We start from the raw sequence: 12,764 nt of genomic DNA, 5'->3' as shown, positions 1-12,764 counted from the left end.
GAACCTAATGCCCAACACAAGAGCAGATGCAGTTGCAGCCCTTACTGTGCTCAGTCTGCCTGTGAGGGCAAAATGGATGTCAGGAGCCAGGTCTCAGGAGACAGTAGTCAGATTCCTCCTAAGGCCAGCAGGCTCAGACTAGTATTGCTGGACCTGAGGAGTCTTTCCACTGATTTACCGGGCTTTGGAGCAGACCTAAAATGATGTAAAAACACATTAGTACTACTTTTAAAGTATTACTTCATCATGAAATAAATAGCGTAATTGTGCAAAGCCTGTAAGAGTAATAATGAAATAACAAACCTTCAAATCTGTAGAGATTAGTAATTACACTTACTGCCTGTCAACCTTTTTGGAAACTTAAGTAAATTCAAAATCAGAGCCTGTCTTTGCCTTCTGTTTCTTGGTAGATGTCTGGGATTATAAGTTTCAATGCCGCCTTTCACATTCTTACCTACAATGTCTCTTGGCCCCAACCCATATGTACTCATGAAACAAAATAGAAATAAAACTAGTTTAACTCGAGGGAAAAATTCAAGTGTCCTGTATTTGATCTGATTGTTTCATTAGTAGACTTCTTTGACAAGCGAACAACAAACAAAATTTGGCTCAAACGTGTGATTTTGCTGTAATTCTGTGGTTTACCTAAGTAGCCTTGTATTGGAAAAAAAGAAAAGCCTATGAACAGAAGAGACTGCTCATGATCTTTCCTTTAGGGTTGATGTGATTCTGTTGGTAATTTCTGGTTGATCAGCATTTCATGCTTAGTGCGTGTGCTTCTGACACTGAGCTTTCATGAAGACAGAATTGCAGAACAGCATGACATGAAATCTTCAGGAGTCTGTAGAAATCTTGTAAATCAGGCATGCCTTTGAACATTGTTTGCCATTACCTTACCTTTTTTATTTAACTGGTTAATATGGTTAATTCTCCAGCTCAGACGTCGGTTCCAGAACAGAAGGGTGAAGAACGAGGCAGAAGCCTTTGCTCATTACCGTGAGACACACACAGCAAACGAACGCCGGCGACGTAATGAAATGAGAGATCTCTTTGAAAAGTTGAAGAGAGCTCTGGGGTTACACAACCTTCCCAAGGTCTCCAAATCCTACATTCTCAAGCAAGTAAGTATTTTGAAGCTTAAGTGAAGAGGAGAAGAATTTGATCTAGACAGAGTAATTAAGCTAGTATGAACTCTCTGAGTGAGTTCTGTGAATAGAGAGCTTGTGTCACCTTTACAGGATGCTCTAGAAAAAAAACACATCTGGAAGAGTCTGTGTCCATCCCACAGATATGGGCTGGGCGATGAGTGGACTGAGAGCAGCCCAGCGGAGAAGGACTTGGAGGTGCTGGTGGATGAAAAACCGAATATGAGCCAGCAATGTGCGCTTGCAGCCCAGAGAGCCAATGGCATCCTGGGCTGCATCAAGAGCAGCGTGGCCAGCAGGTCGAGGGAGGGGATTCTCCTCCTTCACTCTGCTCTGGTGAGACCCCACCTGCAGTGCTGCGTTCAGCTGTGGGGCCCCCCGTGTAAGAAAGACGCAGAGCTGCTTGAGCAGGTCCAGAGGAGGCCACAAAGATGCTCAGAGGACTGGAGTACCTCCCCTGTGAGGACAGGCTGAGAGAGTTGGGGTTATTCAGGCTGGAGAAGAGAAGGCTCTGGGGAGACCTTATAGCGGCCTTCCAGTACTTAAAGGGGGCCTGCAGGAGAGGTGGGGAGGGGCCCTTGATCAGGGAATGCAGTGATAGGATGAGGGGTAGCAGTTTCAAACTGAGAGGGAGATTGAGATTAGATGCAAGGAAGTTCTTCACTGTGAGGGTGCTGAGACACTGGCACAGGTTGCCCAGAGAAGCTGTGGCTGCCCCTCCCTGGAAGTGTCCAAGGGCAGGCTGGATGGGGCTTGGAGCAACCTGGTCTAGTGGAAGGTGTCCCTGCCCATGGTGCGAGGGTTGGAACCAGATGATCTTTAAGGTCTCTTCCAACCCAAATCATTCTATGATTCTATTCCTAAAAGCTTAATGTTGATGACACAGATGCATGTTTTCAGATTAGCCCTCTCCGACTTGTATTTGTGAATTTAACGTGGAAGGTTATGTCTTAATTCATTAGCGGAGTGCTGTATACTTCAGACAATTTTGAAACACACTTCAAGACTGACTTTTTTTAATCCAGAAGAAGATTAGATTTCATTAAGTATTATACTGACATTAAAAACTTAATTGTAAAGACGTAAATGACAGGAAAAGAAACATAAGTTGTAGATACGTAATTATGCTTATCAGCTGTACCTTGAAATTGTGGGATAAAAGTTGGTCTTTTTATTTAAAATAGCTGAACTTTGGAGGAAGGACAAACAAGATGTTTATCACTTTTCAGCTTGCATTTAGGGAAAGCTGGTATTATATGGTACTTCACATGCTTTCTCTGAGTCCTAGTTTCTCAAGATGATGAAAATGTCTAAATAAACTGTAATGGTTTCTTGACAGGAAAATTATTTTATTATTTTGTGTAGTGTTGGTTTATAAATCAGTTCCCTGATGCTTTTTAGGCCTACGAAGAGATCCAAGGATTGACTGATCAGGCAGATAAACTTATTGGACAGAAGACCTTACTGACACGCAAACAGGATATTTTGATTCGAAAAGTATCCACGCTTTCAGGTGAGACTGTTTTTAGATACAGACTAGCTGGAATAATGAAAGAAAAGCCTTTTAAGAGCGGGAGTGAGTGGAGTAATCCTCTGAATCCAGGTGAGTCATTAGTTCACATAAAATTTAGACTCTGAGATGCCAAACAAAAACCTGCTAAGCTCTGGCTCATCGATACAACTCATCATGCTGGTAAGAACTGCTTGTATTATCCTTTAAGCCTGAAGGAAGTGTAGAATGAGCTCTGTGCTGCAAGCCACAGGCCTGGGTTCCTGGGCATTGGGTCTGCTTTAGTGGGGGGGTGGGGAAGACTCCATTCTGTCATTGGTCACTTCCTGAAACAGCTTTTCTGCTCAGTGTATACACAAGTCAGCTCTGCAAATAACTATCCTTGTACTGCTTCTCTGAGAACTAGTGTCTAGAAGGTGGCACCTCTGTCCATAGAACAAAATTGCGGTATATTCTGAGCTGATACTCATCTAGGCATTTCAGAATAAAACCATGTTGTATTTATTGTGTCTTTCTGTCTCATTTAGAGGTGTAGAAAAGCTGTGACAGATGTTCAGCCAGTGCCAAAATGTGCATGAACAAACAAAACATTAAATTATTTTTGTAGTCTTCTTACTGTCTGGGAATAAAACCAGGAGACTACTTGTAAAGTAGAAATGAAAGACACTTAAATCTTGTGTATTTATGTGAATCGGTTCATGTATATTTGAGGTTCTTCGTTTAAAAAAAAAATAATAATAATTAAAATGTGTTTTTAGTGAGCCCTCATCTTAATCCAGAAATGTATGATAGGCCTTTTGGGCAGGGAATGAAAGCAAATAACTTCACAAAGTAGTTTTCTGATCTTTTGCGTCCTTATGAAGTACTTCAGAACTAATAAGGAAGAAATACTTTCTCAGGAGAGTTAGTTAACTATAGATTTAATTAAAGATAGATGATGATGATAGAATATAAATACTAAGCAGGAAGCAAGCCAGTATAGTTATTTCAACTTTGATCATATTAAATTGTATGCATCTGCAGAAAAACAAATTATTTAGAAAATCTGTGTTTGTTCAAGGTTACAATCTTCATGTCAACGGTAAACTGTATGTGAGTTTACCTCGAAATGTCATTCAAGTAACAGGGTCCATTAGTCCAAGAAATTCCATACCAGGTAAAGGGTAACATTTTGTCTGGTAGTCATATGTTTATCGTTAGGAGACATGTGAGGGTTTTTTCACAGCTGTGGATATTGTCAAATAGTACTTGTTCAGCAAGAGCTAGTGTTTGTCCAAGCGGATTTCTGCTCATCAAAGTTGAGATAAATTCCGAAATGTATGGATGTTTCTGAAGGAAAAACAAATAATCTTGGAATAAGTAGGTAATGACTTCCCTCTGTAATTAAGTATGCTATTTACTTGGTCAGAGTGCTGGTTATCTATTGTGTAGTAGTTTAATGGTGTCAATAGATATTTAGTTCTGTCTTTTTAGTTCTTTAGTTTTGGAAAGAGAGTTTGAAGATAGGTTGACTCTCTGATAATTCTTCTGTAGGGAAGACAGAAGAGGTTGTCCTGAAGAAGCTTGAATATATTTATGCCAAACAAAAAGCAGTAGAAGCACAAAAAAAGAAGAAACAACCTGAGGGAGAGGAATCTGTTGTAACCTCAACTGTCAGCACCGCAGCTGCTAGCACCTCAACTGTTAGCACCACAACTGCTGGCACCTCAACTGTTAGCAGCTCAGCTGCTGGCACACAGCAAGAAGGATCTGCTGCTCACTCCACAGAGCTGGCCCAAATGGCTATGACAAATAGAAGAGGCAAGCCATTGATACTCGCCAGAAAAGGTGTCCGTGCCACAGGTAGGCTAAAAGTGATGTGTGTTTTGCGCAAAGGGGAGACAGATGTTGAAACAGCCCCCCACGGGAGGGCAAAACGCTAGCCTGCTTGTGCAGGCAACTTTGTTCTTGAAGCAGAATTGAGTATAGGACCTAGAAGTGTCCATCCCATGGGTGTGGAAACCACTTGTTTTCAGTCAGGATGAGACCAGCTCTACAGCGTTCTTCAGCTGAATGTGACTTTGATTTCAGAATGATGGGAAGTAAATTTCTATTAAGTTGTCCTTTGGTCTCATGGAGTTTCACTGCAATCCTGGAGTAATTTCTGAGAGTCAAAGGTGGTTGTTTTTCTGCTGACTCAAAACCTGAAGCTCAGCCCCCAGAATATGGAGTTGCTGGAATAGATTCCGGTTTTAAAACATCTCTTCCCAAATAAGCTAGGGCTCAAGGTAGTGGAAGACTTGCTCTTAAATTAAATGACAGAATTCTCAAGACGCTTGGGAATTTTTTTGGAGCTGAGAACTTGTGGAGAAGTGTTCAGCATTTATAGAGACTTTCGCACCATAAATGTAGGAAAGAACAAAAGAATGGCCGAAATACTGACTTTCGCAGTAGTACCGCTATAAAAAGCTGTGAGGATCTGGTGATGTTTCTTATCTTGGTAATAATAAATAGACCTTACTTGAAGTGGTCTTGGGCTTTTATAAACAATGAGTTGTTCTGGTTTCCCAGGCCTTATTTTTGTCCAGTCCTGTGGAAGTTTGGCATCAGAATTTGGATGTAGCCAGAGAACTTCTTTTCTTTCTTTGGACTGAACAAGTCGTCTTTGTAATTTCAGCAACACTGCTCTGGTGTTCGCTCAGGATGCCACTCTGAAGAGTTAGGATTGTACACAAAGAGGTAGATCGTACAGACTGGCTCTAGCTGCGTAGGTGAGGTTCCTGGAGCCTGCATAGCTTCTGTAGCAGCTTTCTAATCTAGGGCTTGTAAACCTTCTAGCTGGAGTTTCTTGCACAACTGTATGTGACACTGGATCGCAGGGTATCATTTGCCACCAAGGGTGCTATGCCAGAATAAATTGCTGATTTACATATTTCTTTTTTTCCAGAGGACACCTCATCCCCTCTCACACTGACTGCTGCAAGCCTAGTGATGACTCCACAGGGGCAGGTGCTTACACTGAAGAGCCCCCTGGTACCAGGGCAGGTAGCAGCTGTTCCTTCCACGCTATTGCAAGCTGAATTAAAGCCTCAAGCTGTCAATACTACCATGACAGCACAAACAGGTACGATCGTGTGAGAACAGGTTAATGAAAAATGAGTATAATGCTGTTAATAGACATGCATTGGTAGTTCACAAAGTAACATTATTTAATTTTTGCTTTAATTTTGGGGTTGGTTTGTTGTTTGGGTTGTTTTTTTTTTCTTTTTAACAACTTGAACTGACTGAGGTAGAACCTCAGTCTGATGAGAGATTTGATATAATTAACTCAAACTATCAGTTTATTAACAGGTAAGTAAAATCTCTTAAATTTTTGCTATCCCAAATTTAGGGAAACATGGGGAAGATTTCTTAATCGCCTAACTGATCTATAGTTCTATTTTTTACCACTTTCAGATGGTATTACAGTGTAAAGCCTTGCCTAGACGTGCAAGACTCTTATTTTCCAAGCTTAACCGGGTAGCTGAAAGGCTCTTGTTTCCACCTCACCCCTGCCTTCCCCTTTTCTTGGCTAAGGTATCGCTTCTGTGATGATTCAGCTGCCAGGATCAACAGTTCCTGTCCAAGTAAAAGGGATCCTTACTAACTCAACCATTCCCATTACACTGTCAACTGTTGCTGGAAACCCAGTGCCCTCAACAGTACCACCAGCCAGAGGGCCCGAGTCAGGTAGACTCTTTGGTTGTTACAGATCATTTTGTTTGCATGCGGGGAACATTATCCTTGCAAAAATGAAGGTAATTTTTTTTCTCACTAGGAAGTAATGATAGATATTACTGTCTGGGTATTCAAAGGAAAAGACTATTAAATGTTTCAGACAGTTTAGCGGAGCCTCTAGGGGATTATAGATGAGAGCTTTTTAACTTTCCTTCACCTCACTGAGCCTCTTTGCCCTCCACAAAATAAGTGGGGGCTGGAATGTGCTTGTGGTGTAATGCATCCTGCTGGGGAAGCTGCAGTGCAGAGTGGTGGTGGGGTGGTTGAAAATCTTTGCCTGATACATCCAGGCTCTTACTCTGGCACAACCCCTTCCTATACCCTGCTGGTTCTGCTGCCCGTTGGAGAAAGATTTTTTTCAGCTGCTTGCCGTCTGTGGTGTTAAGAGCAAGCTACGCAGCTTCTGCTTCGTTGTAGTCCTTTGGTCATAATGAAAAAGGAAAGGTCACTTCAGATGTGGGGCTGGGAAAAATCTGAGTGCTATAAATAGGAAACTGCTTGGAAGCAAAAAAGTAAGTAATCGCATAGTCCCTGAAATGCCTCTGCAGTAATTATGCATAAACCAGTATTGCAGAATGTGAGCATGGAAGTGAAGCGTGAAAAAACAGTAAGGGGGACGACAGTCATTCTGTCATTCAGACAGCTCTCCTTGTGCATCACCATCAGGATTGTAGGCATTGCAGTTAGTTGTATTTGTGCCAGGCTGATGAAGGAAGGCACTGGGCAAGTGGTTCTGGGATAATAGATGGGGAGCTTGCTCTTGTTCTTTAGGTTGGAAGTTGAGCTGTTAGTGTTTTAAGGCTTCACTTCACCAAAACTGTGTAGGCATTCAAATTGTGAATAGCAGCTTGCTTGAGGAAGACCTGAAAGCGAGCAAATTGTATTTAATTAGGAGCTATCTTGCAGTTAGCATGGATCCTGATGGATGCTGCTTTGTTTGGTTTTGCAGAGAACGAAGATTCATTTGTGATGCCAAGGATTGTTAATGTGACATCACTGGCCGCTGAGAAAAGTGTGAATCTAAACCTGAACACAAACAAAAATTGTAATACAACAGCAGCTGCAGGTACTCAGACTTCTGAGAACTCCTTGGTTGTAGCACCCCTTGAAAGTAGGAAGAGTGATAGCATCCTTGCAGAAGAAAAATCCAAACCATGTCCTGGAGACAGTGGCGGAGATGGAAGAAATAGTACAGGTCCTACGACAGTTTCCTTTGAAAATAAAGATGGCTTTCCACAGCTCCGGAACATGTCGTGTACAAAGGAACCTCCAGAATCCTTTAACAAAAAGCTCAGCATTGGTGAGTTTGTAGGAAGCCAAGCCAGGAGAAAAGACTGTGATCCTGGAGGGGAAAGATTAAAATCTAAAGAATTGTCATTCCGCAAGCTGCAGATCAAAGATTCCAGGATAGAAATGGAATTGAGGAAAGTAGCGTCTGCAATGGAGGAAGCAGAACTGGATGCAAGTGAGTTACTGAGCAGCATTGAGGACAGCGACGACACGGATGAAACCCTCACTTCGCTGCTCAATGAGATTGCCTTCCTCAACCAGCAACTGAACGACGATGCTTCGGCTATGTCAGAACTGCCCAGCACTCTAAACTCAGATTTCTCTCATGAAGATGCAGAAGCTCGACAGAGAACAGCCAGTGATCTCACTGCTGCAGATGGGTCTTCCTTCCAGTTTGGCCATTTGGGAGGCAGTTTTAAGGACCTTTCTGAAGTTCCGGAAGGTGGTGGCTCTATAAGCCCTCTCCTGCTGCACCTGGAAGATGATGTCCTTACTGTCGGGGACAAAAACTCTGGGGAGCCTTCCTCCGAAGCAGATGTTTTAAAGATAGTAATAGGTGCTGAAACAAAGGATCCACTTCCCAATCTGTCTGTAACCACTGGTGGGAATGGCAAAACTGTAACAGCCTTGGCAGAGCCCACTAATGTGACTCCACCGGTTTTGCAGATGAAAACTAATCCAGAAGCTAGTAATGCTGACACTTTGTGGAGGCCCATGCCCAAGCTGGCACCACTTGGCTTAAAAGTGGCAAGTCTGCCAGTGGACTCGGAAGGGCAGAGTAATAAAGTGATGCCCTTATTGGCACCTGTAGTTGCAAAACTGGCACCCAGTGGGGTAAAAATGGCATTACCCACAGCTGTTCAGGAAGGACAGGATAACAAAGCGATGCCCATGCTAGCACCTGTGGTTACAAAATTGAATACTACTGGGACCTTACCTTCCAATTCAGCGGGCAAATAAATGTGTATATTTTTTATCAGAGACTGGGATGGAGATCCAGAGCAGTGTGAACCAGCGTTGGAGGTTGGCAACCTCCCTTGTCTGCAACACTCGTTTTCTGTATGGCATCATGTTCATCTGAGGGCAGGCCCCAAATTGAGAAATGCTATCAAACTTTAAGCATGTTGGCATATTTTTACCTCACTATTGTATTCTGGGTGTTCTCCTTCCCCTTCACAAAACAAGGAAGATGATCTAGAACCATTGCTGGGCACATGGTATCCTTCCAAAATAGGGTCCTTCACAGAAATAGTTTGTCAAAGGACTGAGAAACCTGGGCTACTGAAAGAGATTTTTCTTTCCCTGCCCCCCCCCTCCAGTAGGGAGGCAGCTGTATTGTTGGGGGAAAAATCTGGATTACTTGTTTTTGTGCCAGGCAAATTATCTATGCAGAAATGAGATTGTTCACATTTGCTGGTTTTAATGTTTGCAGAAGATGATGAATGTGCAGGAGTGAGATTGTGGTTACTCTCAAACTTGTTACCTAGAGCAGTGGAAGGGAAATCTGAGACTGTGCAGAGGGCTGAAGTGAAAAGTTTTTGTTCTTTGGTGCTAGATGGTTCTCTGGCAGAGACTCTCTTTAGGAGCTTATGCACAGATTTTAATAAACATCTGTAACTCTCACTACATGGGGAAGGAAACAATCTTTCCCAGTGTAATTAGAAGTAGGACAGTATCTTAACTTTAATGAAGCTACTAAAAAACCCCTCACTTTTACCTCCTGGCCCTATACAAAACTCCCTTCTGTGATGCTTAGGGCATCTGGAAGGAAAAGTTACAGAGAGTAGAAAGAAATTTGGGCACCCTGTTGCTATGTCTTTAAATACATTGCTGAAGTAGCTTGAGTGTTTTCCCAGTTGTTGTTTTCTTTCCTCCTGTCATTCTTCAGGATGTGTTTGTGGCTAGGAATGTTCAAATGTTCATAGGAAGTATTGCTCCATAAAAACACAGAATGCTTTCAGGACTGTTGTAGCATAGCGTAAATGAGCGAGGTGTATATGTGAATGTATATATGAAAATATGTGTATATCTTTCCAAACCTTCAATTTCTTTATAAATTCAGGAAAGGTACTCTCAGAGGTTTCTCACTGCATTTGCACAAGCTGTGTATAGCAAAAATTTAAAAAAAAAAAGTCAACAAAAATGCTCATTACCAGGGAAATAGGGCAGTATTGAATCACAAGATGTATTTTTTATTCTTCTCTGCCACTGCTTACTCAATAACCTGTAGATACTCTTCACTGTTCAGCTGTTGGATGTGAAGGGCCTACAGACTGTAAAGATATTTATATTTTTGTACACAGGTTTTGTTTTCATAGTTTTCTTGACAAATGAAATTTTCAGCCTAGGAGAGAAGATTTGTTATTGAGTGTATACACAATCTTTTCCTATCAAGTTTGTAAATATGAGTTATGGTGCACTTGAGGGGCTTCTTAACTGCTCCGAAAAGGTAAAAGACATCATGAAAATTATACAGAATTTAGTGGTGCATTTTGCTTTATGTTTAGGAACGTAGTCCCCTGGCTTACTTCCAGCAGCTGGGATTTCCCCCCTGAAATTCCCCATCTTTGGTGATGCAGTACTGCAGGAGTTCCATCTTTCCAGCGCTGAGGCTGTGCAGGTGTCGAGGGTGATGTTCTTCCACAAGCAGGGAGCAGAGTTTGTGCACGGTGCAACCATACGCCCTGTTCAGTGACCTATGTCTTCTGGATCTGTGTCTAGGTTAGATGCACCGGGGACACATGTACCTTGGGTGTTTCCTCATCTTTTTTATGATTTCTTACTATGCTGCAGAGGAGAGAAGCCCTTCAAGCTCGGTAAGCGTAAAGTTACTCCAGAGCCTACATAGGAAAGGTTCTTTCTTCACCCAGCCATTCTAATGGTGTGTTTTAAAGCAGTTCCGTGTAACTCTTTATTGCCTTTTGCATATTTGCTATTTTAATATTTGACACGAGACATGTATTAGTGATTTGGAAAAGAGAGGTCAGCGTGAGAGTCATGCAGGGTCTTAGAGTTGTCACTGAATGCCTTAGCAAAGGGAATTTACAATATGAATCACTGGTTAGACATACATTGCTTATTATTAAAGAATTTTAACCTTATTTTAAACCAGTGGAAATCTGGAGTAACTAAATTAGTTTAGTAGCACTACATCAGACTGAAATTTATGTATCTGGGTCTGAGCATTTCTAATAGGCTGAAGTTGCTTATTTTTTTTTTTACCTGTGGCAGTTTGTTTTGCCAATAGATTTCATTCCTCCTGTGCATGAAACAGCAGCCAGAACTGTGCCGTGATTCCTTTCAAGTTCCTAATCATTGACCTTCCTTTCTGTACCCCATCCTTTTATGGTTCCAAATGGCTAATTTTAATTACAGAATTGTGTGCTAATCATATCTAATATTTTTGAATACTTTTTAAAAGTACGTGTGCTTTGCACGCTGCTGTGGGACAGAGCTGTAACGTGAAAACCATTCAAATAGTTACCCAAAATAAACGCTGTACTTGTGAGGATGTTTTGTCCATTATCAAGGCAATGGAAAATGTGTGGATGTATTTACTGTTTGGCACTGGGCAGTAAGGAATTTTACTGCCATAAAAATGTACTGTGTAAAGATGATGGCAAAAATTGTTGGTTCCTGAACAGGATTACTAAATTGACTGAGACCAGACCTCAAATTTGGCTGCAAAAAGTGGTAGTTGGTGCAGTTCCTAGAAGGATCCACGGTGGGTTCTACCAGGCAACAAAGCATGTTCGAAATGCTCTTCGTTTTTTGCTCGTCTTGTTCCACCGTCTCATGTCTGCAGCTTAATATTCTGCTATGAATTTAATTGCTGACCCTCTTTTTTCGCTCTTCCCTCAAGCTCCCATTGGTTTGGAACAAACCTGTTAAAAATTATATATGCTGTCTTTTGAGGCAATAATGCAAGAATATGACATGTAATGAAAAGATTTTAGAATCAGGAGAACAAAGGAAACCCCTGCAAGGCGCACATTCTCACTAGACCAAGAGACCTGGAGATTTTCTTTGTTTTTTACACATCTGTAAATAGACTGGAATGTTTTTAAGAATATAATGAAATGTCAGATTTAGCTTTTTTCCTTTTATATATTAAAATATATCTTTCCCTCTTTTCTGCTTTTGAAAAATTGATATTTTTGTAGAAATCTAACAGTACAGGACACTTAAGTAACTGTATGTGAGGGACAAAGTGTAAAACTGAAATAAACCAATTGAGGTCGACTAGAAACTGGCTTTGAAAGTTTGTTACAGGAAGGGAGAGGGAGCAGAAGTGACGTGGTGGCGTGCTGTTGGTGACATGCGGCATTGGACTCGGGCAAATGGCACACACACATGCTCTGAGGCAGAAGTTTTGGCAACGCAAACATCTGGGGTTCGAGTAACCATGCAACTGGGAGCATGTTTCTCTCTTAGCCTTGAGCAGTATGCAGGACATGTCATTGGTTGTAAAAAGGGATTTTGACATGCTACCTGCAGAAATGGTACTGCAGGGGCTTTATTTTCACCAAAATGCAACTTGAGCAGGAAGCCAATGTGGTTAACATTCGATCGTGGCATAAAAAGAAAAAACCCCAACAGTTGAAGATGGTAAGTCCGTATAAAATCACTCTCCAGTCTCGCTCCCCCAATCCCAAACTTAGATTAATCCTTTTTATCTATTTCCGTTAGAGAAGTTGTACAACACAGCTGTCTATGGGAACAGGTCTGAAATTGTGTCTTCAAGTGTCAAAGGAGACACTTTTTTAGAAGAAACAGATGAAATGCCTGTAACAAGCCACCACCTATTGCTTCCATATCCATTAAATGGAAGATAACACACTTGCTAAATGTGTGTGTGTTTGGGTTTTGTTTTGGGGTTTTTTTATTTAAAAAAAGGGTAGTAAGTGTCTACAAATAAGCAGTTTGACTTACAGAGCTGAGAAAAGAAAATCCAATGAAGTGAACAGTTAAGCATGAGGGCAGGTGATGGACTGGAGAAGAGATGTTGCAGATTTTTTTTTTTTTTAAAGAGGAAGACCAGATCTCAAATGACAGAATGAATA

At 41.5% G+C, this 12,764-nt stretch overlaps 1 protein-coding gene across 3 annotated transcripts in view; it reads left to right on the top strand.

The window, feature by feature from the left end:
* The window catches only part of MGA (MAX dimerization protein MGA), a 53,645-nt gene extending 41,814 nt beyond the window's left edge, over positions 1-11,831 (top strand). Inside the window, exons 19-25 of one of the 3 annotated variants that reach the window (XM_086462220.1) lie at positions 936-1,121; positions 2,547-2,658; positions 4,189-4,316; positions 4,395-4,497; positions 5,582-5,758; positions 6,211-6,363; positions 7,307-11,831. In XM_086462220.1, the coding sequence (XP_086318346.1) occupies positions 936-1,121; positions 2,547-2,658; positions 4,189-4,316; positions 4,395-4,497; positions 5,582-5,758; positions 6,211-6,363; positions 7,307-8,661 (2,214 nt within the window). In that variant the 3' untranslated portion in view covers positions 8,662-11,831. Of the gene's footprint in view, positions 1-935; positions 1,122-2,546; positions 2,659-4,188; positions 4,498-5,581; positions 5,759-6,210; positions 6,364-7,306 lie in introns of all 3 variants that reach the window. The other 2 variants (XM_086462221.1, XM_086462219.1) reach the window with 2 other exon arrangements.
* Positions 11,832-12,764: the final 933 nt, after the last annotated feature.

Source organism: Leptosomus discolor, chromosome 3 (genome assembly GCF_034619465.1).
Source record: "Leptosomus discolor isolate bLepDis1 chromosome 3, bLepDis1.hap2, whole genome shotgun sequence".
NCBI lineage: Eukaryota > Metazoa > Chordata > Aves > Leptosomiformes > Leptosomidae > Leptosomus > Leptosomus discolor.
Note: the sequence above shows the minus strand (reverse complement) of the source record. Positions and strands in the feature narration are given on the sequence as shown.